A 27,825-nucleotide genomic window follows, 5' to 3' on the forward strand; every position below is an offset into this window, starting at 1 on the left:
ATATTTCGTTCTGATAGGTAATTTGTGCTTGCTTTTTTTTAAAAAGAATCACAATTTGAAATACTGGGTGGTTTTTTTTTTTTTTAAGATTTCTACTAAGATTCCTTCCTCTGAAAGTATTGATTACCTTAGTGTTGGAAGTTTGGGTGCTTAGGCTGTTTGTGTAGAGATCTAGGGAGATGTTCTTGATCTGGTGTCTGTTTCATTTGTCCTTGGTACAAACAGGGAACACTCAGTTACTGTTTGGGATACAGGGACTGGTGGAGGACACTAGTAATTCCTAACAAATGCCGTAGACGTTAGAAGTTCAGCAGCAGGTTTGCTGTGTTAGATGGCATGAGGGATTTGAAGATGTCTCCCAGTATTTTTATTTTGCGTCCCCTTCCATTTTGCCAGGATTGAACTCTCTTCCTCTGGCTTGCATTTTGTACTTGTAAATACCTCTCTTCAGATATCTTATACATTCATCCTCTTGACGTTATTCTTTTGTAAGCAGAGGCACTACTTTTATTAAGTGCCACCTCCCACATACCCGCACAGCCCACTTGTCTGCCTCATTCTCCAGAATGGTTTTCTTCATCATCTAATATACCATATATTTTACTTGCTTGCTTATGGTCTCCCCCCGGCCCACTACAATGAGAGCTTCCTAAAGTCAGGTGGATGTCTCCTTAGTGCTAGAATAATACCTGGCATGTAGTAGGCATTCTCAAACTCTCTGAATGAACGAAAGACTGAATGAATGATAAATATCGGCGTATCTTCCTTAGGGTTCTTAACGCATCACAGCTGTGGAGCTCAGAGGTGCAGTCCTTCTCTGAGTCCCCAGGAGGAATGCTGCTGTTGTTTGCTCATCCTCTCCCGGTGCAGTTACGGTTGGGGACTTACTTGGCCCATTATGTCTCTGTGTGTTAAGTCATTACATATTGCTGGAATTGGCCATGTTCTCTCCATTCTGGTCAGCTTCTCTCACTAAAGCTTGCCACACAGAAAAGAGAGCGATAGCAGAAAAGTGTCTGGGTAAGTACCCTACTGGATCGTTTTGTGGCCGCTGAATGATTCCCATACAGATGGGATAGGTTTTGTGTTACGTTCATTCTTCTCTACTGACCCTTGACCTTTATTGTTGGTGGAGGAGGTTGCACTCTTGCCTTTGAGAGGTGGCAGACAGGAATCAGCCCACCATCCTCAGGGAATAAGTTTTGTTGAATCTGCCAGATTTGCACAGCAGCTGTGCATAATCATTTTCCTCTTGCATCACCTAGAGTATCTGTTGCCCTCTGGAAAATGCCTGGGAGACTCTCTCCTGTGAATTGATTCCACTGACAAACACAGCTGTTGGGTAGCTGGGCAATTGAAATCCATTTTAAAAGGTTAAATGGTGAGATACTTCTTGGGCTGTCTTTCAGTTTTTAGTTTCTTTTCCCCCTGGATGGGGAATCAGGACACCAAGGATTTTGCCCTGCCTCCGCCATGAAACCTTTGGTCAATGCCTTGACCTCTCTGAGCCTTAGTTTCCAGAACCTGCAAAGTGAGCAGGATGTCTGCCCTACTTGTAAACGACGCGGTGTTAAAGATCAAATAAGGGGCTTCCCTGGTGGTGCAGTGGTTAAGAATCCGTCTGCCAATGCAGGGGACATGGGTTCGAGCCCTGGTCTGGGAAGATCGCACAGGCGGCGGAGCAACTAAGCCCGTGCACCACAACTACTGAGCCTGTGCTCTAGAGCCTGCGAGCCACAGCTACTGAGCCCACGTGCCACAACTGCTGAAGCCCGCGCGCCTAGAGCCCATGCTCCGCAACAAGAGAAACCACCGCATTGAGAAGCCCACATGCAGCAACGAAGACCCAGCGCAGCCAAAAATAAATAAATTAATTAATTTTAAAAGAAAGATCAAATAAGATGGTATGTGTCAAAACACTTGGGAAAGCTTAAAGGAAGCCAGAAGTGTCAGCTGTGGAAGCTTTCCTTCCCAAATCATGATATCGCTCAACCCGGCAGCCATGGAGAGCAAGCATTTGCACGGTCCCCAGGTTAAGACTGTCCCAAACACTGTCCAGATCTACTGGGTGCAGCCGACCTCGCCATGCTCTTGGGCTTGGACTTCAGGACGTCAGTTCCCCGGAATCCTCAGAAAATGCCGTCAATCGTGCCTGCCTTGCCACACCTCTGAGTAGCTGTCTTGGACCAGAAATGCTTTTGAATGTTCTCTGCTTCATTTCCCGGCAGGCTGTTTAATCAGCAAGTTATTAAGTACTCACAACCCAAAGACATTTCTTTCAATGTGAGTTTCTCCTGATTCTTACTCACTGGTGGTAGAAGTACATGGAAGGAAAAATGTCTTCAGATTCTCCATTGACTGAGAAAACCATTGTATCCAGTTGGGCCTCCCTTGGCATTAAGTAGGTGCATCCTTGATGAGTTGTAACACGTTTGTGAAAATGAGTTACTTTAAATGCTGTAATGCAGTGTGGCGTGAAAGGACTTACCTGCCGAAACCAAAAGTGAGACTGCTCTTTCACTGTTTTCTCAGGTTTTTATAGACAGCAATAGCCTTCACTAGGGGCATGCCTAAACAGAAAACTTATTTCGCCCTTAACTGGGAAGAAGTTACCCTACATGACCTTTCTTTAAAAATCTTTCAACTTGATCACAGTCTCTTATTTTTCTTAAACAAAAGTACATAGTCCTATTTAATAGTTAAATTTGTAAAGTAGTTTGGAATTTTACTTTAACAATCCATGATTGTATTTATTCTTAAGGTTTCTTCCAGTTATTACAGTGCAACTATGTCTTGCATATGAAAAATCAATAGAAGGAAAACACGATTTTTTTTCGAAATCACATGTTTTTTTCACTCTATTAAAGGTTTCAGCACAATTTTTCTTCCTTGGAGACCTCCTTGGGATCATTTAAAATGATTTACCTTAAGAATTATCTAATTGTTTTTGTGTCTTAAAAATAGTAGGATATTTATAGAGCTTATATGGAATACTTTTTCTGCCCACTGGATCTCACTTATATTTTATCTTTGTTCAAAACCTAATAAGAAAGACTACTGAGCCCTAGAGGTATCAACTTATCACTTGAACCCCTCATTTGCTATGACTGATTTTTTTAAAAAGATATTTCCAGACAACGACCAGTAAACTGAACCATTATATAGATTTAAAATGTGGGCAACAGGGTGAGACTGAAAATTCAGGTACTGAACTGTTGCAAAATAGAGTTCCTAGGTCATCATTGTAAAATGTGTAATATACTCTGATCCTAGAACTTATTTTACACTTAATCTTTTTCAGAAAACATCATCATCGTCATCTAATACTTATTGAACATTTATTGATTTAAACTACGTGCTTTATTTTTCACTACAACCTTAGGGAAACAGGTGTGATCAGTATCCCCATTTCACAGATGAAGAAACTGAGGCTCAGAGACATCATTTAATTTCCCTGAGGTTACGTGGACAAATGGTGGAGCTAGCATTGGAATCTCTGTGTGACTTCAAAGTCCAGATGCTTAGAAATGTCTCTGCCACCTCTTGGCATGCTGCTCTGACAGTCCTGATATCTCAAGACTTCAGGCTCCTCATTTGAATTTTGCTTCATTAAATCAAGACATTTTCAAATACGTGTGACTGTTCTCTTAAATTTTTTCTGAGTTGTTCTTTATCATTTTCTTCTTCTTTCACTAGCACTGACCACCTGCTTTTCCATTAAATTCTCTTTCATCCTCCATGAGAGAGTTTCATCATTCTTCTGTTGAAGTTTCCTCCATAGCAAAAAAAAAAAAAAAAAAAAACTCTCTCCTCTTACCTTTGTTTTCTAGTCATTTAGTCTCTTCTTTCCTAAGAAAAAGACTCCTCCCCGACCCCACCACCAATATCTCCATTCCCTATGCAAAAGTAGGTCTGTGTGATTTAAATGCCTTGAGGAGCAACTCACAAACATGTTGAATGCTGAATAAATTTAGACACTAAATCACCAACTTTTGGATGATTCTGCTGAGGTTTAAATTCACAAATAAACAACCCTGGTCTTGAAATCCCAAAGCATAAGTGAAGTCAGTGAGTTACACTGACTTTTAAAAAGTATTATAAAATAAATGAAACGTTAAGGAAAGCTTTGCTAACCTTTGCTAACCTTTTGCTAACCTTTCAATTCTCATCTCTTGGAGACAGCGGTCTGTAGGAATTTTTGAGGAATTTTGAGTTATCAGTTTTACTAACTCTAACTGAAACTTAGGAATTTCGAATCTTCAGGGTGTTCTGGTTTAACTGGCAAAGACAGTGGTGTGAGAATGAAGACTTTTTTTTTCCTGGTCTCACCTACATCTCTGTAAAATGTGGAAATTGTAAAGCCAGTGTGGTGGCTAAGGTTAGTTATCCCACCACATGAGAAGGAACTCCACACGCAAAAGTATTATTATCCAACAGGAAAGAGGTGCTTTTGAGGTTAAGTTCCAATCACTAGAGAGGTGACATCAATTCTTTTATTAGGAAATGTTTAAATTGTGGTACCTGCTCTATGTATGATGCATGAGAGAAGTGGGGGATTTTCTTCCAGTTAAGTTAAATTGTGACTTCTTCAGGAGAGTGAAAGGAGAGACTTCAGGCTTTGACTTCAGTATTTTTCACTAATGGGTTTTCAAAATCAAATGTTCCATGCTTACTGGTTTCCCATGGTTACTGTGGGAGAATAAAGAGTAATTGAATGTAATAACCTAGCTATCAGCCCCCTTCTAGTGTTCCGTCTTCTGAGATATTGAAGTAGTCACAAATTTCTGTCCTTTAAGGTCCATATTATTCTTAGCATCTACAAGTATTTTACAAAATCTAGTGTTTCCCACTTTGGGATATTCTTTTGAAACAATAAGCTTGAATAAGATTTTTGCTGTAGTTATTAATGAAGCCTTACATACAATATGTCATCTACAAATTATATTCACTGTATTACACCACTTATTCTTTTAGATTTTCGTTATATATAGCTTTTTAAAGCCAGAACTCAGGTCATGAAATTAGCCCATTCATAGAGCGTGTTGAAAGGGCTTTTCCAAATGTGCATGTTGTCAAACACAAATGTCCTTATACATGTTTTTTTTCTGGATATTAGAAAATCTAACTTTCTAATAAGAGCATTACAAAACAAAATGTTGCTGCTAACCAGTAGCTTAGAAATCCAGAAATGATTCATGCCTTTCCCGCAGTTAAAATACATCTTAATAATTTGAAGGTCACTGGCTTCAGCAGGGTGCCAGCACATAAAGGGGTTTTAAACATGCAGTTTAAAACCCTTGGGATTAAACCAACCTTGTTGGCATATTTTATTTATACAGAGATTATCTCCAAAGGAGATTCATTGGTCTTTTGACTATAATGAAGCCCTTTCTTTATTGACTTCATTGTGTCATAAATGAAAAGACATTTCTTTTTATGGCAGGAAATAAAATGTTCCCATCTCCGCAACACTCCTTGCATCCTAAGAGTCTGATTTGGACAGAAATCTATTTGTTGTGTCCTAAGTCAGGAACTAAAAATCTTGATAATCTTCTTTTATTTCCTGTTTGCTTTATCTTCCTAAGGTGACACAGGTATCGCCAAGCACAGAGAGAGGCCTGAACTTGGCCTCTGAGAGGCTGAGGGGGCAGATAAGAAGGGGACCGAGTTCCGAATATTGAGGTCTGTTCACTACAGGGGTGGTTAGCAGTCCTTGGTAACAGCCCCGTTGTGGGGCGTGGGGTTGGAGAGAGCTCTGAGCACGACTGACTTGACCCAAGTACTGTGCTTTATAGGTTCTCCCTTCCCTCAGATAGATTTGCTTGGGATCTGGAATAGGGTTGAAGGAACTGCTAAGGGTTAAATGAACTTTATGGAGATTGGCCTCAGTAAGTGACTTAAGGCCCTCCAGAATCTTAATGGTAATTTTATATGTACCCACAGCCTGCCAGAGGGACAAGCAAGCAGGGATATTTTCTTAAACAGTCCTTAAGCCAATCAACCCCAAAGCTAAGCATCTTGTCAGGAAAGTAAATTCTGTGACACTTTTATTTACCTGGCATCATCAAGGTGACCAGAATATCAGTGTGAATTTTCCAGGTAACCGAAGTTTACCCTTAAAGCCAAAGCGATTCTTTTCAGCCCTTTTTTGTTGTGGTTGGAGAGCTTCTTTAAAATGTATTATATGGTTCTCTGCCCTCTCTAACCCTGTATGTTCAATTTAAGATCTAGAGAGGTCATGTAAGGTGGAAGAAGCCAGCTTTGGAGTCAGCCTGGCCCTGCCACTTCATGATGACAGTAGACCTTGGCCAAGTTCTTTGGTTGTCTTAGCCACATTTTCTACATCCATAAAATAGGGGTCATGACAGCCCCTAGATCATAGGATCATGCATGTAAAGCGATTAGCACCTAACAGTAAATCATAGCTTTGTGCATTTACTAAATGCCAAGCACTATTGTAAGTCCTTATGTTATCTAGTTTACTGTGCATAACGCTCTATGAGTTAGGTGCTTATGATTTCTGTTTAGAGACGAGGAAAGGGAATCACAGAGAGGTGAAGTCATACCACCAGGCAGACTGGCTCTGGCTTTTGGCACTTACTCCACTGCCTCTGGATGGCTGATACGCAGGAAGTATTCCATCAATGGTGGCAGATAAGAGTAACAGCTACACAATTTGACTGAGTTGCAGGCTAAAGACCCTACCACCAAGCAGTGTACTGGGCTGGGCCCTCTGCAGCGCCTCCCTGTGGTGGATGTTCAGGGATGCTTGGGTGCTGATTGTTTCTTTCGAATTTCAAACCAAAAATTGCTAAGTTTTCCCCTTTTTGTTTATCTAATCTCTTGTTCCTTAAGATTGAGAGATAGCAACTTTGGCATGGGTGATTTCCCTCTAATGGCTCTGAGGATGTAAATACAACAGAGACATAACCACAGATTTGGGAAGCAACTTTTCTTTTTTTTTTTTAATTGAAGCATAGTTGATTTACAGTGTTGTGTTAGTTGCTGGTGTACAGCAAAGTGATTCAGATATATATATATATGTATATTCTTTTATACATATATATATATATTCATTCTTTTCTCATTCTTTTCCATTATGGTTTATTACAGGATATTGAATATAGTTCCCTGTGCTATACAGTAGGACCTTGTTGTTTATCTGTTTTCCATTATGGTTTATTACAGGATATTGAATATAGTTCCCTGTGCTATACAGTAGGACCTTGTTGTTTATCTGTTTTCCATTATGGTTTATTACAGGATATTGAATATAGTTCCCTGTGCTATACAGTAGGACCTTGTTGTTTATCTGTTTTATATATAGTAGTTTGTATATGCTAATCCCAAAGTCCTAATTTATCTCTCCCCCACCCCTTTCCCCCTTTGGTAACCATACCTTTGTTTTCTATGTCTGTGAGTCTGTTTCTGTTTTGTAAATAAGTTCATTTGTATCATATTTTAGATTCCACATATAAGTGATATCGTATGGTATTTGTCTTTCTCTTTCTGACTTACTTAGTATGATAATCTCTGGGTCCATCCATGTTGCTGCAAATGGCAAAATTTCATTCTTTTTATGGCTGAGTAGTACTCCATTGTGTGTGGATAAATAGATAGATAGATAGATAGATAGAACATACCTTCTTTATCCATTCTTCTGTCGATGGACATTTAGGCTGTAGAAGCAACTTTTCTTCATGTTCACATGCATTTTTCTTTATTTCCTGAAGTTTTGTATTTGAGGTCAACATTAACCAGCTCTTTTTTTCCTCCTTGGAATCTCTCACCTTCTTACTTTCTTCTCAGTAGACGTTCACCCTCTTCTAATGCTCTGCTTTTGATAAGAACAAACCAGAGACTAATTTCAGGCTTCATCAGAGGTAGTACATGAGGATGTTCTGCTGTGGGTTGACCAAAATAAAAGACCTCTTAAATGCCAAATTTAATTCCAACCACAAAAGGCTAAAATCTTGGAACAAAGTATAAATGATATTATTTAATAACAACAGCCCACTTTTCTTGATCCTCAACTGATTATATCAAATATTTTATAATGGCGTGATTTAGTGGGAATAGTACTTAGCCCCTTTTTGCCTAATTTAAACCTTTGGTATCTGAAAGCTCTATATGTAAAAATATTGGCACAAAATTACACAGTAACATTTTACCAGATTAACCAAGACACTCTAATTCCTTGCTTTTCCTTGAAACTGTGCTCTGAGAATGAAGGCAGTGTGTCCCAGTGCATGGGAGCACAGGCTTTGGGCTTAATACACCAGGATTCAAATCTCAGCTCTGCCACTTAGTAACCGTGTCACCTCAGACAAGTTGCCTCAGTCTCCTTATACGTAACATAAAGATGATGACATCCTCTTTACCTAGTTCTTGTGAAGAGAAGTGTATGAAAAGCATTGAGCATAGTCCCTGGCAATCAGTAAGGTCTCTCTTCACATTTATATCAACTCTATTGTTAGACCATTTCACTATAGCATAATAATCCAACCTCTAACCTGTAGTCAGTGAAAACATCTCTACTTTGATTCCAGCTCATCTTTTGCTTTTCTTTACGTTTCTCCCCCATCACCCCTGTGTCAGCAACATTTATATTCACCTAAGTCATCAAACCCATCCCTTTTATGGCACTCGTAGTCCTCACCATGTCGTTACACACTGTTCTTACTCTTACTTTCTTATGTTCATTATAACAAATATTGCCCTTGGGCAGACACCATCTTTCTAATATCTGGCTAAGTCCTAGGTGCTCAGTAAATGCCTCTTCCAGTGGTTTCCCATTCACTGTGACCCAGACAACAGCTATTCTCTCCCAGTTGGAGCACTCTTTGCTTTGTCTCTGTGGCCAGCTTTCACTGCCATACTCCAGGCTTCAGTTAATCTTTCTGAGCTTGTGTTCCCAGCTATAAGATGAGTATGAAAATAGTACCTATCTCTTAGGGCTTTGGGGAGCAATGAGTACATGTTAATACATGTAAAGGGCACAGAAGGTGCCTGGCCCATAGTTAGTGCTACTAATAGTTGCTACATTTGTTATTGAAACTCAGATGTATAGGTGGAAATAACATTTTACAGATGGATATCTTCTTATAACACAGGATCTCTCCAGATAAAAATTGAACAGCTCAGGTCTATGATGCTGTCCTGATTGCTTGGCCTTCTGCTAGTTAATTTTATAATTATCTGGCTCATGTTGAGAGAAATTTAATAGAAAAACGATGTAAGAGGAAAACTATTAGGACTTCTAATTAGCTGTAGCCTTATATTCATCTTAATATTGAGGAAAAAAGATTTACCGACCCCTCAGTTTCATTTATCTTGATTGAAAGACAAATAATGCGTTATCTGGGCTGTGGATGGTGGTCACTACAGCGTGTGTGTGTGTGTGTGTCTGTCTGTCTGTCTGTCTGTCTGTCTGCCTGCCTGCCTGCCTGCCTGCCTGCCTGCCTGTCTGGTAGTTTTATGATGTTACTGGTGGTACCTGGAAACCCAGAGGAGTATGATTAGACTTCTTTGGGTAAAGAATCAAATTGGAGGCTAGTGAGTCGGTGATTTCCATATACGATTATCCTACTGAGCTCTGCTGGGTTTTGCTGCATCTGGCCGTGGAGGGAGCGGAGCAACTGATTCCTGGGCACGAGTGGCGCTAGCTTGGATAGTACAGTTGAGCACTTCGCAGGACAAAATAATAAATTGTTAACCTAAAAGCTTTTGTTTGAGAGACTTGAGCTGGGCTATGCCCTTTAAAACACCGTGGTGTGTACCTTGCAGAGTAAAATACCTCTAAAGCTGATGTGTTTTTTCTTATTTTGAACTAGAGTCCATGTGCTTAATCATGGCACCATAAGTTTATTGGGAATCTCCAGTTCTAAACTATCACTGTGGAATAAAGATTGCCCTCAGCCTATTATACTATTAACCCCACGTCACCCTACTCTTGGAAACAGCATCGTGTCTTCCATTTCAAAACAAATAGGAGAAAAGTGTTGCCTGCAGTCTGTAGGCTGGAGTGTTTGTGGGGCTAGGTTGTGACCCATCTTATTTATGTTGCCTCATGTCTAAAGATGAGTTTATTCTGGGTTAATCTTTTAGAGATGCTCCAATTTTGTACACATTAGTCCTTCTCTCAACTTAAGGTCTTTTCTTTGCCACTTGATCATTATTGTAGAATTTGCTTACTTCTAAACATTTTAAGTGAAGTGATCAGATAATTTGGGAAATTTTTCTTGAACTGTGCATTCTGCTAAATATTCTGGGGAAACATTTTGGCTCGGCTTACTTTGTTAATGCTGGTTACATCATTATGGGAGCTATAGATTTCTTGGGCGTGCAAAATGATTGCATATTCATGAACATCTTCAATCCTGAAATATTTGTAAATAACTTGGCAATTTTTTTCATAAGGTGGCCTATTAAAATGATTAGGTCTTTAATTGTTCACACAGAAAGACTCTGTACGTACAGAGCACCCCCTATTTGATAAGTAACATTCCTCTGCTAAGCAGTTTGGGTTATGAACGTTTATAAGTCACCTTAAACAAAGTATATGAGAGATGCTTTTTTCCGCTTTAGAATGATGCAAGTTTGAAAATGTCAATAGATGCAAAAAGCCACCCTAGAGCTTTGCTCTCTCGAAAGAAAGTAGAGAAGGAATGACATAGTCAATGTTAACTGTCACCAGATGAAGAGAAATCAGATTGTCAGGCCTGGATCTATAACATTCTTGCCAAAGTAGGACCTCATTTACACATACAGATCTTCATACCCTTTGCTAAGAAAAGCATCTGTGGCAGTTTAGATGTTTGTGCGTTTGCCAAAGATCTTTCACTCTGAATAAAGTAAATGTCATGTCTGTTGTTTATCTCAAATTCAGCAGAGTATTTTTAAAAGGAAATATTTGCGGGGGAGGGGCGAGGGAAGGAGGGAAGGAGGAGGTTGCGGAGCTCCAGTTAGCGGGGTGTGGCTGTTTTCCGGCAGTACTCAAGTAGCAGAGTGGATCTGGGTAAATCGGCTTAAAACACACTTGGGGCTCAGGAACTGAAAATGCCCTTTTGAAGTGACAACACTACAAATAAATTGCAATGTGGAGTCTTCCTGAATCTACACCTAGTCTGTCAACACCAAAAGAAGATCCAGTTAAGTCCATCAAACTGGTTATTTGGCATTGTGTAGACACAGCTGTCTTGAACGAAAATTGTGAACACTTAAACATAGATGGCATTGTACCTGAAGCCCGCTGGTACGGTGGCACCTGTCTGTAATTGTGTATAAAGATTGCTTAGACTCCAGAGATCAGAAATAGGACTTAGTTGTTCCAACTTCAAGCTGGACCCCACTGAATAGCAAGGTTTTGAAAAACGTAGGGTGTGATAACATTTCTTAACAAATAAGTACCCTTGGTAAGCTCAGAATTTTAGTTAAGAGTATGATGTGGTGAGTTAACTACATAAATTGCCTTGAATATAAAGAATAAAGGTAATAGTTTAAGACCATTTTTAAAACCCTGTGTAACCTAGCATTTAGGCATTCAGAATCATAATGAGACCCTAATGTCAAGTAAATGCGGAGACTTCTCTTGAAGACATCTATTTCAGGTGATACAATTACATCACTCTTTGCAAATATCAAATATCTGTCTTCAGTAATCCCTTATCAGTGTTACTTGTTTATGGAAGTATTCTTTGTGACTCTGAATATTGTTTTATTCCCACAGATGACATGGAAGCCATTCCTGTCAAACAGTTTGTTAAACACATCGGTGAGCTCTATTCTAATAACCAGCATGGGTTCTCTGAAGATTTTGAGGTATGTTTCAAAACCGGAAATTTCTTTCCTGAAAGCTAACTCTTACTTTACAGGGATTTTTGTAAGCTTGAAGTGAATGTGTTTCAAGCATAACAGAAGCAGTCACTGAGGAGAGTGGGGACTTGATTATCTTTTTTCTTTTCCTTACACTTAGAGTTTTAACAGGCCCTCTTTTCCCAGTAAAAATGAGGTGAAAGGGAGTTGCTTGTGCACTTCTGTGAAAGAACAGACTTAGTGGCAGGAAAGAGGCAACCTCAGATTCTCTCTTCATCTGCATTCTAACTGGGACAGCAGTCATCATGCAAAGGACAGGGCTTCTCATTCCATGTCACTTCTGGGATGTACAAGGTATAGCAGGGACAGCGGATTTGAAGTCTGAGGGATCTGAAGCTGGCTCCACCAGGAGTGACCTTTATTATCCTTGAGCCAGTCATTTCATTTCTGATCCCCAGTTCCCTCATTTTTAAAAACGGCACTGATGTCACCTCCAACCCCAACAATGTTGGAAAAAAACGAATGATTAACATCCTGGAAAGTGCTGGGTTAACTGTTAAGCCCATGCAAAGGTCGACGGTTGTTTTTCGTGATTATTAATCCTTGGAGAGGAGACGTGGGTGAACGCAGCCTTCTGATTTTAAGAACTGGGATGTAGGAAACAAGGTAGAGAGCAGCGCGCACTACCCTGCCAGCTCTGGGTTCCGTGCCAGCTCAGCAATGACAGGGTGTCAATGAGGAGCTATTAAACAGACTGCCCTTTTCTTCACTGAGGCGCTTCACTAAGGCACATCTCTGGCAGCAAGAGTTGTGCCGAGGAGGCCAAGTTTTCATGGCAGCTCAGCTGTCTTCTAGCTTTGTGGGTAAGTCGATTCCTTTCTGTCTCGTTTCTGCTTTCAAATGGAAATGATGATGATGGCACTAACCTGCCCACCTCTTTTCACGAAACTGGTTCTGGGGATCACGTGGCATAATGGAAGGTAGGCCCTTTGAGATCGCCCAGGAGCCATACAGCTGGGAGGTGCAGTTATTTCGCATGGAGAAGGAGAGAGAAAAAGAGGACCAGAAGCCCCTGTCTCTGTGCAAATTTGGAGTCCCCAAAGGCCATCCTAAAGGCAATTATATTGACAACTTGTTTTAAATTAAGTCCTTCTCCTAGCTTTTTTGTTTTCGTTTTATTTCTGGAGCAGAAGCAAAGCAAAGGTGGTAGAGAGAAGGACCCCTCTGATTTATTCTGCAGTCATATGTTTCATGGAACAAACAAAAACACGTCAAGTGTTTAACGCGGCTCTTAGATGCTGCCCCAGAAAAGGTGCCTGTCCAAGTACAAAGCACATGGTTTAAAGTGAAACGTTTTGTATTCATGAGGACAGCACATGTGTGTGGTGTTCAAGTGATTTAGTTCAATTGACTGTTGGCTGGATGACTGAGCAAGAATATTGAGGCATTTAACAATGTTGATGGTATTCGGGACAAACATTCATCCTCTAGAGACGAGAATTTGATCAGGATGATCAAATGCAACTCCAGTTTCTCAATTATTTATGATTTGAGACCCCAGTGCTATTCATCACAGCTGGTTTTGACACCATTTAATTATTCAAAATAATCAGCTACACCTCTGTAAACTTGATCTGACTCAAAATGGGCTTTGCTGCATCAAAATCACGCCTGTTAACAAATCCTGGGCATCTGCACCCTGTTTCTATCCTAAAAAGAAAACTGTGGCTAGAAGCTTTTGTTGCCTATGTTGAACTCTCCAGCCTAAGTATTATTCTGGTAGTTTCAGGACTGGAACAGGGAGGGCGGGGAGGAGGGAGGCTTTGTTCTACTGTTGTTATTTCACAGTCTGTCCTGGTTTGAAAGGTTTCAAATCGGGGCTATTCAGACTAGGAAGTACATCCTTTCTCCCTCAAAGGATAGTAAGACAGCCATGTAAAGGGGGAAATGAGACATAGAGAAGCTCACTAACATACCATCATCATCTAATTTAGGGGGAATCTGAAGTATTTTTAAAACAGTAGTAGTACTCCTTTTGGGTAGCTCTGCTAGAAAGGAAAATGGTAACAGGCTCTATAAGAAGCGACCAAGGCTGTTTTTATAAACAAGAGATAGTAATAGGCTGTAAAAAGGAGGTCAGGATGAGAGATTTTGTGCAATTTAACAAAAATAAAACAAAACCCTCATATTCAGAGAGTAGTAACCTCAACCTCAGATTTCTTTTATGTGGAATAATGACAGCCGGCACCTACTTGGCACGGTTGCCTGGATTATTTCGCTCGTTCCTCAGAAATACCCCATGAGGTGCGTGCTATTTTATTGTCCCTATTTTGCAGATGAGGAAAGTTACCCGTGAGAAAACCAAGGCATTGGGTGATTCAGTTAGGAAGTGGCAGCAATAGGGTTTAAGACCAAGGCTTTCTGACTCAAGCCCACATGTTTAACCTGGATGCCCTCCAGACTCTCATGGAAGTAATGTCCTGTAATGAGCTGAAGTCAAAGGAGAGATAACCAAGATTATCAGTTGATTGTCTAAAACTGGTCATGCAGCTGATGGGCCAGTGAGTTCCTTGGCAAAATAAAGGTGGGGGGAGCAGTCAAAATAAGGAGTCTCCCGCCCCCCCGCCACACACACAAGAGTACTGGGAGCCCAGTACATGGTCTTTATGGGCTAGAGCCTTCCCAGAGGGCTGAGAATCTGACTTACAAAAATCTTATATAGGGCTTCCCTGGTGGCGCAGTGGTTGAGAGTCTGCCTGCCCATGCAGGGGACACGGGTTCGTGCCCCGGTCCAGGAAGATCCCACATGCCGCGGAGCAGCTAGGCCCGTGAGCCATGGCCGCTGAGCCTGCACGTCCGGAGCCTGTGCTCCGCAACGGGAGAGGCCACAACAGTGAGAGGCCCGCATACTGCAAAAAAAAAAAAAAAAATCTTATATAACCTCTGAATAGAGGCCTAAAATTAGTCAAAGAACTAATCTTAAGATTATAGAGGAAACCACTGCACAGTGAATATTTGCCCATTAAGAGGAGTTAAAGCAACTCATTCTGCAGTTACTGAGCACCTAGCATTCTCTGAGTACCTACTGTTCTCCACAGGTACTGAGTACCTACATGGTACAAAGCACGCAGATGAACGGGACAGAGAGCTTGCCCTCAGGGAGTTCAGCCTGATGGGGGAAGACTAGAGTATACACGGCTGAAGTAGAAAGAGGGCAAAGCAAAATAAGTGCTAATACAGAAATGAAGTTCTGGAGGAGAGCAAAGGAGAAAGGATCCTGTGTATTTTGATTGGGTATTTCTGCAGAAGTTCTATTTGCCCCATCTTGATGTCAAATCTTGGAGGGAAATGGAAAAAAACAAATTTGGTGAATAGCTGTCATATGTTCAGAACTTTGCTGCTTGGAGGAGAATGAGAAATGATTCACTGGTAATTTTGAGCCTTTGTTTAGAGGTGATGCTGAAAGCAAGCTTTTGTTCCTTGTCAGGTAAATTTTGGAGGCCGTTAAAAGCTGGGGACATTATACTTCTAGCAGATTTTGCAGTCAGGGGAAATAACGTCAGTCCTTATGCCAGGATAGTGTCTAGTGACTGTTCCCTTGGCTACCTTCGCTGACATCAACCTCACTCTTCTCCGGCCTCCCCAGTCATAATCCAGGAGGCTTCCAGAGGCGCGATGCTAGCATATAATCTTTCAAGATCAGGGGAGCTCCGAGGCCCTGTGGGTCACCAGAATTAATAGGCAGGGGTCAGGGGCATCACAGGTTTAAAGGCTGAGTGCAGAGATGAGGCCAGAGGTCCAATACCCCTTGACAAGATCCTTTGGGGGATCAGGTCTGTTACAATTAACTCCAGCTGAGCTAAATTTGGGCCAGTTGCTCATCTTAAATCAAGAGAACAAAGCTTTGTCCACCTGAGCTCATGCGCCAAGGGACCAGTGGCCACAATCGCTTTATGTAAGATGCAGAGTTCTCGTGTTGCCGATGACACATACCAAGAGTTCCTGACAGAGGGGGAAAGCTGCAGAAAGAATGCTGCCTGCAGGATGGCAGAAAGTGGCCCTGTCGAGTTTCCGGAGCCTTGGTGACAAAATGCCAGTGTGGGTCTTAAATGTCCCACAGGAAAACATTTTAAACCCTTATCATGAAAAGCATCATAGTTGGTTAAGTTGAGGTTTTTATAGAGAGTGAGAAAAAACGTGCGTTAGCCAAATTTCACAGATCGTACAGGAAAAATAATTCTATTTTATAGACCAGCTGCAGGATGATAGATACTGTGATATACTCTCCAAAGATGGGTTGGTTTTCTGGAGGGGAAGGCAGTCATTTTAGATAAAGACATATGGATTCGGATGGGGGAGAGAAGGACAGGCATTCTTAGCAAGGAAAATGGCAGTGAAGCCCAGAGCAGGAGGTCATACGTACGGTCTGTTCAAGGGGCACAGAGTTAAAACTGTGTGGCATTGGGAAGGGAGCGGGTGGAAAATAGGATGGGACCTTGAAAGCCTGGCTGAGGAATCTGGCGTCTCTCTAGAGGTGTCTGAGTGAGAGAACAGCAAAGTCAAAGCAGCATTTGAAGAAAATCAGGGCAGCAGCAGCTTGTAGCCTGAGCGGAGGAGAGCAGAGGTAGGAAGGTGAGTGTGGCCAGTACCTGGCGAGGGCCAGTTCTGAGTCTGACACTAAACAAAGCACTGAGCTGTGGTCATGACTTAACCTTGTGTACAACAGTCCCCTGAACACGCTGTGGGCTGCCTGAACTCAGACACTAAGAATGTTACACACACTCGGTCTAACACTTGGTCACCAGGTCCAAAATATTTCCTTCTCAGCTTGCTTCACTGTGAAGCTGAGTAATCTGAAAGATTTCTAGATCTGTTCTGGTTGGCTTATTTTTTTTCAATTTGAGCTACCGAACGGGAGGACAGTAGGTCACCATGTGCCCTTTGGACAGCCTTTCACATCCACAACTCCAGGCAGGAGGTGATGTAGTCTGTATCATCTCCCAAGAATTCTGTGTCTGTCAACTTTTAGTGGTTTTGTTTGTTCGTTTTTTAAAGTTATACTTTATTTTAAATCTCTTGTTCTCAGTTGGCTCTTTTCTGTGATCGTGTGCCTGTTCCTTTGCAGAATATTCATTTTGAGAATACCAGCTCTGTTATAGAGACAGTAAAGTACAAACAAGCTTAAATCTTAAACTTTTTATCAGGGTGCTGAACAGGTAACTTTACTATACACACTCTATCGGCCAGTGTCACTTCAAAAGGTTTTAACACCTATTAAAATCACATTAACTTTGAAATGCCAGTTCTGATGGAGAAAAGCCACTCCAGGATCAGATGATATTATCAGCATCTAAATGAGTCAGGCAGTACTGCAAGGAATTACAGATGACATTATTATCCACAAGACAAAATCAGAAGGCCATAGGCAAACCCCTTGGGTTCTCATAAAATCAGATTTAACATTATTTATGACTATCCTTTGTTTTCTGTCATTCATATAATTGTTAAAGTGAAATAGAGGCAACGGATCAGACCAAGAGTTTTAGATAACACAGAGTTTGATTGGCCATATTGAATGGCTGCTTTAAACAGTACAGACAGCTGCTCCCACGCAGGCTTGGTCAATTGCATTAGCCTATAATAGAGGCCCCACCTCAGTCCATGGTGTGTGGTCAGAGCCACACAATGGGAAAAAAAAAATCAATAAACAAAGCGAATCTCAAACTAAGGTACTAAAAGCTGAAAGCTCAGCACAAGATATCTGAGCAGCTCAGCCCTGAAGAGGTACATGCCAAAGGTATGACCTTCAAAACCCAGAAACCAACGCATGTCAGCTTATTTCACGGATTTGTGTACAGATTGAATTAATGGCTTCCAGAATACAAATCCATTTTCAAAGGTTTTCTGGCCCTGAAACTATTCAGAAGAGCACGCCTCAGGCTTTCAAGGCAGTTCTAAAAGGCAAATATTCTGAGTACGGCTAGCGTTGCTTCTGTTCTTGGAGATGTTAAGGTATCAGACTCATTGCGTTGTGCTCACATTTTATTATCTATTTTAGAGAAAAGAGCCATAGGCAGCCTTAAGGCCCTTTAAACCAGCATTTGCCAAACTGTAGGTTATAAACCATTTTAGATAGAATAGCAAGTATCAGAGTTTATCACATTTAGTAAAAGTAAGAAAAGATAAAGAATCGTCATGAAACGCACACTTTCCCCAGAGAGGTGTGTTGAATTAATGCCTGTGGCTCTTCTTTTTTTCCTTTGCTTCCTTCCTTCCTTTCCTTCCTTTCCTTCCTTTCCTTCCCTCCCTCCCTCCCTCCCTCCCCTCCTTCCACTGAGAATGCCTACAATTATGAAAAATTGAATATATATCCTCCAGGAATCGGGTGTCCATGAATATGGTTTCTTTGAATAGTTAGCGACCCATTGTTTTTATACCTTAGTTAAGTTCTTTGATCACAGTGAGTTCCTCCTAAGTACTTTGCAAATATGAAAGACAGCCAGTTCCTTGTTTCATTATGCGTGATGTAAATGCTGTGGAAATCATCCATAATTGCTATGCAACTCCTTTGTGAAGAAAAGTCTGCACGCTCGTAAACTCTGTTACATCTGTTACGTGTAAAACATGTCTCCTGATCATCTTGTGTCACTTTGCCCCTGCTCTTTGCCGCAGCTGTGCGCTGCTAATGACTTCCCTTATTAGTTCGCGCCAGTGCAGTCTTGGGTTTGAAGCATACAGTGTAGAAAAATGTGGCTTTTTAGCAATCTTGTATTAGGCTAATGGATGATGTTTCTATCCATGGCAAAGGTGACCGGAGAGGAGAGTTGCTTCTCCCACTGCTGTTTTTCTAAAGAAGGATAGTGTAAATAAATTCAGAGTTAACAAATAACGCATCAGAGCCATATATATTTGAGCCAGATACGACAACTGTTTAAGTTCTATTAGTGTCATTTCAGGGCTGAGTACAGTCGATCTGTAGTCCGTTAGTTATAAAACGAGGCTGTAAGGACTGTAATATAAGCATACTGCAAATCATGGTGGAGATGATTCTTCTGCCTGGAATATTCCTGTTCATCCTTTAAGGCCCGCGTGAATCATCTCCTCCTGTCTAAAGCCTTCCTCTGTGTTCCCATCAGTTTCTTCGGGCCTCTTTTCTACTAATCACATTTGACTGTCATCATCCTTTCACATGTTGTTCTCAACCATCCGACTGTGACATACTCAAAAAGAGATACTATTTTGTAATCCCCATGCCTGGGTCAAAATCTGGAATAAAGTAGATGATTGATGAATTAGTAAAGAATGAAATCCTTTTATTTCGTTCACATCCTTCATACGTTTGTTATTAATATGTCAGTAATCATTTCTGAAGTTGAGTTTGGGGAGGTAACGGTGGCCCGTGGCTGGGAACTGTGTAAATACTCTGTGCTTTTGGATGTAAATAGTTCCTTTCTTTCTACGACTTTGTTGTTAAACGTCTAAAGCGCGTCTAAAAATCTTTGAAGTCTCGATGTTTGTTTTCTTCTCTAGGAGGTCCAGCGCTGTACAGCTGATATGAACATCACCGCAGAACATTCTAATCATCCAGATAACAAGCACAAAAACAGATACATCAACATTTTAGCATGTGAGTAATAAACTTTAAACTATCTTCAACTGCGGGGAAATGAAATCTTCCTGCTGGGTCTAAGCTCAAAGGCAAGCCATCAGAATCAGGATGCCAAGAGAAAATTACACTTGCAAGTTAACCTCTCATTAGCCCATCTTCAACAGTGTGGAAGAAGAAGTGGGGACACTCTGCCCGCTGAGTCTTTCACGAAGCTGTCAGATCTCTGCTTAATAATCAGGTGATCGAAGGAAATGTTCTGAGCTTTACTGTTTTTACATGAAGTGATTTCATAGCCGATGCTGGGAACCAAAACGTTATGTCATGTCGCTATCTTGACATTGTTCTTAACCAATGAGAGCCAAGTCTTTTAACACAAATCGAAATACTGGGAACTGAATCAAGGAAGTTGAATTTCAAAGCAGTCTCTCTAAGATTAGGTAATTAGTTTATACCAGTCCTTATGGCCCATGAGCTTAGTCCTGTCCAAAACATTTCCAGGGTCAAGAATACCCTGGAAGTTCAGGATGCAAACAAATAAGTGTTCTTCTTACAGAGCCTCAAGGAATACCCTAAGAGGACAGGCTACTTCTGTGGCTAGAAGGCCACTTTTCGTAGATGCTGTGGCTTGGGTCACTGGCTGAAAATATACATTTCTATATTAAGGGCAGGGGCACAGATGTTTATGGTTAACATACACTATGGTAAAGAACACAGTACTTGTAATTTTATGTAATACCGCGTTTAAATCGGACCACTTAAATCTGCACGCTACTATAGATAGATTTTTTAAACAATACTTTAGTGAGATGTAATTCACATACCATATAAAATTTACCCATTTTAACATTAATTTGAATTTAAATTTTAAGTGAATTTCAGTGGTTTTTATTATCGACACAGAGTTGTACAACCATCACCACCATCTAATTTTAGAACATTTTCAGGACCCCAACAAGAAACTTCCTTACCCATGAGCAGTCACTCCCAATTCCTCCCTCTCCCAAAGTCCCTAGAGACCACGTACCTACTTTCTTTCTCTGTGTGTTTGCCTATTCTGGATATTTCATATAAATGGAATCATACAATATATGGCCTTTTGTGTCACTTCTACTTGGCATGATGTTTTTAAGGTATACCCATGGTGTGGCTTATATCACTACTTCATTCCTTTATCACTACTTCATTCCTTTTTATGGCTGAATGATAATACTCTGTGCTATGGATATACCACATATTAATTTCTCATTTGATGGACATTTGAGTTGTTTCTACTTTTTGACTATTATGAAGAAGGCTGCTATGAACATTTGTGTACAAGGTTTTGTACAGACATATATTTTCAACTCTCCTGGGTATATACTTAGGAATTGAATAGCTAGGTCATATGGTAACTTTATGTGTAACATTTTGAAGAACTTCCCAACTGTTTACTGAAGTGGCTACACCATTTTACATTCCCAGCAGCAATATATGCAGGTTCCAACGTTTCCACATCCTTGCCAACACTTGTTACTATGTGTTTTTGATAATAGCCATCCTAATAAGTGTGAAGTCGTATCTCACGGTAGTTTTGATTTGCATTTCCTTAATGATTAGTGATGTTGAACATCTATTCATGTTATTTATTGGCCACGTGTATATCTTCTTCGGAGAAATATCTGTTCAGATCCTTTGCCCTTTTTTTTTTTTTTTTTTTTTTTTTTTGGGTTCACGGGCCTCTCATTGTTGTGGCCTCTCCCGTTGCGGAGCACAGGCTCCAGATGCGCAGGCTCAGCGGCCATGGCTCACGGGCCCAGCCGCTCCGTGGCATGTGGGATCTTCCCGGACTGGGGCACGAACCCGTGTCCCCTGCATAGGCAGGCGGATTCTCAACCACTGCGCCACCAGGGAAGCCTGATTTGCCTATTTTTTAATTGGATTACTTGTCTTTCTATTGTTGAGTTCTTTATAGATTCTAGATACAAATCCCTTATCAGATATATAGTTTGCAAATATTGTCTTCTATTCTGTGCATTGTCTTTTCACTTTCTTGATGATGTCCTTTGAAGTACAGATTTTTAAAATTTTAGTGAAATTCAGTGTATTTTTCTTTGGTTGCCTGTGGTCTTGTTCTCACATCCAACGAACCAGTGCCTAATCCAAGATCATGAATATTTACACCTGTCACAGTTTTCTGGCCTTAGCTCTTACATTTACGTCTTTGATCCATTTGCGTTAATTTGTGTATATGGTGTGAGGTAGGGGTCCAGGTTCATTCTTCTGCATGTTGATATCCAGTCGTCCCAGCACCATTTGTTGAAAAGATTCTTCTTTCCTCCATTGAGTTGTCTTAGCACCCCACCAAATATCAACTGACTATAAGTGTAAGGGTTTATTTCCAGACTTTCCTTTCTTTTTCATTAATCTGTATGTCTATCCTTATGTCATTGCCACACTGTCTTGATTACTGACTTTGTAATAAGTTTTGAAATTGGAAACTGTGAGTCCTCCAACTTTGCTCTTCTTTTTCAAGGTTGTTTAGGCTATTCTGGATCCCTTGTGCTTTCATATAAATTTCAGGATCAACCTGTCTATTACTGCAAAAAATGTAGCTGGGATTTTAATACAGATTATTTTGAATCTATAGTTGAATATGGGGAGCACTGCCATCTTAACAAAATTAGGTCTGCCAATTTATGAAGATGGGATGTCTTTCCATGTATATAGGTCATCTTTTATTCCTTTCAGCAGTCTGCATTTTACAAGTGTTGTGCTTTTGTTAAATTTATTTCTAGGTATTTTATTCTTTTGGATGGAATTGTTTACTTGATATTTTCAGATTGTTAATTGCTAGTGTATGGAAATATAATTGATTTTTGTATGTTCTGTTGACCTTGTATCTTACCTCCTTGACTAAACTCATTAGTTCTAACAGTCGTGTGACCCTTGTTATTTTCTATATTTTTGTTAATAGCCACTGTAACAGGTGTGAGGTGATATTTCATCATGGTTTTGATATGCATCTCCCTGAAGATTAGTGATGTTGAGCACCTTTTCATGTACCCATTGGCCATCTATATGTTTTCTTTGGAAAAATGGATATTTAGGTCCTCTGCCCATATTTTAACTGATTGCTCGTTTTGCTATTGATTTGTGTGAGTTATTTATATATTTTGGATGTCAACCCCTCATCAGATACATGATTTGCAAATATTTTCTCCCCCCTCGGTAAGCTGCCTTTTCATTTTGTTGATGGTTTCTTTTGCTTGCAGAAACTTTTAGTTTGATGTAGTTCCACTTGTTTATTTTTGCTTTTGTTGCTTTTGGTTTTGGTGTCAGATTGAAAAAAATCACTGCCAAGACTTATGTCAAGGAGCTTTTTTTCTCTGTTGTTTTTTCCTAGGAGTTTTATGATTTCAGGTCTTAAATTCAAGGTTTTAATCCATTTCGAGTTAATTTTTATGTATGGTGGACTGTAGTGGTCCAGTTTCATTCTTTTGCATGTCGCTGTCCACTTTTCCCAACACTATTTATTGAAGAGAGTGTCCTTTCCCCATTGTATATTCCTGGCCCTTTTGTCATAAACCAATGGACTATATATGTGTGTGTTTATTTATGGGCTCTCTACTCTGTTCCATTGATCTGTGTGTCTGTTTTTATTGCCAGTACCATACTGTTTTAATTATTATAGCTTTGTAATATAATTTGAAGTCAGGGGGTGTGATGCCTCCAACTTTGTCCTTCTTTCTCAAGATGGCTTTGGCTATTTGAGGTCTTTTATGGTTCCACACACATTTTAGGATTGTTTGTTCTATTTATGTGAAAAATGCCATTGGAATTTTGACAGGTATTGCATTGAATCTGTAGATAGCTTTGGGTAGTAGTATGGACATGTTAACAATATTAGTTCTTCCAATCCATGAGCATGGACTATCTTTCCATTTATTTGTGTCTTCCTCAGTTTCTTTTATTAATATCTTAGAGTTTTCAGTACACAGGTCTTCCACCTCCTTGGTTAAGTTTATTCCTAGGTGTTTTGTTCTTTTTGATGCAATTGTAAATGGGATTGTTTTCTCAGTTTCTCTTTCTGATAGTTCATTATTACTGTATAGAAATTCAATCGATTTTTGTGTATTGATTTTGTATCCTGCAACATTACTGAATTCATTTATTAGTTCTAACAGTTTTTTGATGGAGTCTTTAGGATTTTCTATATATAATGTCAGGTCATCTGCAAATAGTGCCAGTTTTACTTCTTCCTTTCTAATTTGGATGCTTTTTATTTCTCTTTCTTGCCTAACTGCACTGGCTAGGACTTCCAATGCCATGATAAATAAAAATGGCAAGAGTGGACATCCTTATCTTGTTCCCATTCTTAGAGGAAAAGCTTTCAGCTTTTCACCATTGAGTATGATGGTAGCTGTGGAGTTGTCATATACAACCTTAGGGTCTCTATATACAGGATCATGTCATCTGTGAATGTAGTTTTACGTCTTCTAGAAAACGTTTTAAAAGAACCAAAAGTCATTTTTGAATGAGAGTATTTGTTTCAGTTACCTGAGAGAATGAGGAGAAGGAAAAGAAGAGAACAAGAAAGAAGAGTAAAACTTTTCTTTTCTTGCCAGTCTTTGGATAGATTGACTCTGGCAGTATTTGTTGGCCAAGCCAGTCAAGGCTCACCTCCCTGAGATTGTGAGGACTTGTCCATTTATAGACCTCATTTCTAACCATATAAGTCAGGCAGACATATACACGTGTATATATGCCTTGCATATGTCCACACACATCACTCTCCACCATAGCAACCTCTACTTCTAGTGAGCTCACTGCCTTAGCTAAAAGTATGTGGCAGAGAAGAGGGAGGAAATCAAGGCAACTTCTGTGTGATGTGCCCAAGGGTCATAGTGTTTTGTCACAAAACCACCAGTTCTTCTTAGACATGTTTGTACTTTCACAAGTTCATTTGAGGTTTTACTTTCACAAATTCAAATTAGATGTGGTTTTATTTTCCTAAGTTCAGAGAGCTGGGTTTTGGTGCTCTCTTGGCCACTTGGTCAGACTCTGGGCACATCACGCGGCACCTTGGTCTACCCCTATGTTAATGCCTTTATATAGCAAAGAGTAGCATGGAAATGTTATGGAACAAGTAAAATTAGTCCATGAATGTGCCTGGAACACAATATAGGAAGAGCCTTCTCTCATGGAGCCATCACAGCTTTCAAGGCACACGTGGATGCCACCTCCAGTATTGATCTTTTTAGCTAGTCTGTTACCTTTTTGATGAAATATGAATTGTGCAACTTGAGGAACACTTGTTCCTCTTTGTCAGTCTGAGAAGTAACAATATAATGCTCCTAAGGCATAGGATCCAGATGCCCTAGGAGAGTATTTTCAGTTGGGGCTCATTTATATCAGGCAGCCCCTGTTCAGATTCACTGCAGTCTGAGAGTTTGTCAGCACAACAAAAGCAATTCACAGTTCCAAGAATGTGGAGGGCTTTCCAAAAGTGCTTGATATAGTCTGGGGTCAGTAATGTCTAGGCTAATCCACTCATTGGACTTCTTTTCGAGCTAGCCTTTTACGATCATGATTATAAATGGAAATGGAAATCGGGCTTTTGCCCATTCTCTTTCTAGCTAGGGAAAAATAAAAGTATGACCTCAGCTTTCTTTTGTTTGTTATCCTATAAATACAAGCTCATTCTGTTGGGCAACCAGAGGCACATATCACCACTCACCTTTTGTTCGTAGGGGAAGGTTAAGTGGATCTTAAATCTGATCATGGACTTCAGCTTCCTGTGAAGAGATTACTCTTAGAAGCAAGCTCTGGCTCCCTCAATTATTCAGGGTCTGCTGGGGTGATGGGGGGTCCAGCTGAATTTAGCAATGGCACCTCCGGAAAATAGATGTTCTGGACTTGATCTAATAAAATCACCTTTTTGTATTCATATCAGTGGGGAGGGTGTTGGGCATGAGTAATCAAAGGGCTTGGAAACTGGTTTTAAAATATAGGACGAGGAAATCTGGGAGGGTTGCAACTTGCATTGTTTTACATGAACTAATAAGGACCACAATTTGCATTTCTTGCATATTAGCACTCACAGGTCAGAGCATGAGGTAGGAATGTCCCTATCGTTTGGAGATGGGTTTGAATGCTGTAGCTTTGAATTTTTAGTTGTTCTTCTGCCAGGTTTCTCGGGCCACTCTGGGAGATGCCATGTTGCCTCTTTGCCTTGTTTTGTGCTTTAGAATGCTGCTAGTTTTTAAATTATACATTTTGATTTTGCTTTTTTTTTTTTCTTACCCTCTGTAGATGATCACAGTAGAGTGAAGTTAAGACCTTTACCAGGAAAAGACTCTAAGCACAGCGACTACATTAATGCAAACTATGTCGATGTAAGTCAGAAATGTTTTTATAAACCTGTTTCTGATAAATGAAGAGTGCTGCAGAGACTGTTGAATGTGTTTTCATACTGCACAGAGCTCACATGAGAAGCACAGCCTACTCAATACGGAAGGCACTTGAATTATTAACTGGTCTGTGATACTGCTTTCATCTTACTTTGTGCTGTGTCATCTTTGAAGGGTTACAACAAAGCGAAAGCCTACATCGCCACCCAGGGACCGTTAAAGTCTACATTTGAAGATTTCTGGAGGATGATTTGGGAACAAAACACTGGAATCATTGTCATGATTACGAACCTTGTGGAAAAAGGAAGAGTAAGAGCTTGTTGGCTTAATTGTGTACCTTCATTCAAAAAAATATTTGTGGAGTACCGCTGTAGGGTAGAAACTTGGCAAGGCTGAAAGAGTTAGAGAAGTGGCCTCCCTGCCAGGAAAGTGAGCTAGGCACTTACTAGAGTGGATTAAACATGATGATTGAGGTGAATAGGGTATTAATTGGGGGGGGGGTGCAAAACACAGGAATGCATCCTCTAGTACAGAGATTTTTTTAAAGAGTTAATATCTGAGGTGAGATTTGGACAGTGAAAGAGGAGGAGGAAGAGTTACACAGGCTTGAAAAGAGAAGGAAGGACGTTCCAAGTATCTGGGAGAGAAAGAACAAAAGCAGGGACGTTGGAAGAAACAGTTTAGTCAAGGAACTACTAATAGTTCACACTGTGGGGAGTAAAGACTGCTTAAACACCTTGACCATCACTAAGAGAACCTTTTTTTAAGATGATGATTCATATGTTAACTTTATTGGGTTATGAGCTTACATTAGACGTGAATTTAAGCTGGAATAAGGATCCAGGCTCTGGTTGGTTACTCAGAATCACTACTGCTTCACTTTGACGGTGGAATCCCTGTTCTGCCTTTGGTGACCCAGTTTTTAACACGAAGGCTCTCACAGTTGCAAGAGACTTTGTGTTAACTGTGAATGCAGGCCAGCCTCCCCAAATGATACTTAAACTCCCTTGATGACATATCCTACCCACATTTCGTAGAGGTCAAATATACAGGATTTTTCTTAGACCTTCTTGTAAAGTACATCATGTGTTGAAAGATGATCATGAATACTAGGCCCATTTCTCAAATGATCTTGCCCAAACGTGTCCCAAGATTAACCTCTTCAGAGGTCACATCTGCCTGCAAGGACTTCAGCCTATGCATTCCTTTTTTAGTCAACCACATGGTGATATGGCCTGTGTCTCAACACCGTCATTTGAAACCATATTATCAACATTGGAGTTGTGACATCAATTGCAGTTACAATTTACAGCTTTTTCCTTTTTTGCAGCGAAAATGTGATCAGTATTGGCCCACAGAGAACAGTGAGGAGTATGGAAACATTATTGTCACACTGAAGAGCACAAAAGTACACGCCTGCTATACTGTTCGTCGTTTTTCAGTCCGAAATACAAAAGTGAAAAAGGTATTGAAGGAGTTGGGGGGGCTGCCAGGGCATCTCTTTTTAAAGTAGTATGAAAATTACTGTGCGACTAAGGCCAACTCTCATAACCAACTTGGTTTTTAAAAAAGTATTTTTGAAACATTTTTTTCACAACTCTTTTGATTGACATCAGTGTATGGTGTGAAAGATACTGGCAAAGCACATAATAGAATTTAACTGGCCTGATTGAGTTCTTTAATCTCTCCATGAAGGAGGCTTCATCTGGGGGGGAAAAAAGGTCCTCTGAGGTTTTGGTAACCAGCAAATATGGCAGCATCTGTTTGTTTGATGATATAGCTTTTTAATTCCAATTTTCTGACAGCTTTAAAGCACTGTTTCCCAAAGTGTGTCCCAAGGGATACTAGCCCTGCAAGATGCTTGCAGGAATCAAATTCTGTGCTTCAATAAGTATGGAAAACGAATGCCATGTAGTATGTATTCCCCCTTAGAAATTTACAAGGAACACAAGTACCGAGAGTGCTAGAGTTAAGAAACCGATATAACTTTGTCGTGTTTCCTAATGTGACTTA

General features: G+C 40.3%; 1 protein-coding gene across 3 annotated transcripts in view; it reads left to right on the plus strand.

Moving 5' to 3' along the window:
• PTPRG (protein tyrosine phosphatase receptor type G) overlaps positions 1-27,825 on the plus strand; it is a 744,445-nt gene that overhangs the window by 686,094 nt on the left and 30,526 nt on the right. For all 3 annotated transcript variants that reach the window (XM_060111286.1, XM_060111288.1, XM_060111287.1), the window contains 5 exons: positions 11,729-11,820; positions 19,345-19,441; positions 25,715-25,797; positions 25,987-26,121; positions 27,143-27,277. In XM_060111286.1, coding sequence (XP_059967269.1) covers positions 11,729-11,820; positions 19,345-19,441; positions 25,715-25,797; positions 25,987-26,121; positions 27,143-27,277 — 542 coding nt within the window. The remainder of the gene's footprint in view (positions 1-11,728; positions 11,821-19,344; positions 19,442-25,714; positions 25,798-25,986; positions 26,122-27,142; positions 27,278-27,825) is intronic.

This window comes from Mesoplodon densirostris, chromosome 10, assembly GCF_025265405.1.
Source record: "Mesoplodon densirostris isolate mMesDen1 chromosome 10, mMesDen1 primary haplotype, whole genome shotgun sequence".
Classification (NCBI taxonomy): Eukaryota; Metazoa; Chordata; class Mammalia; order Artiodactyla; family Ziphiidae; genus Mesoplodon; species Mesoplodon densirostris.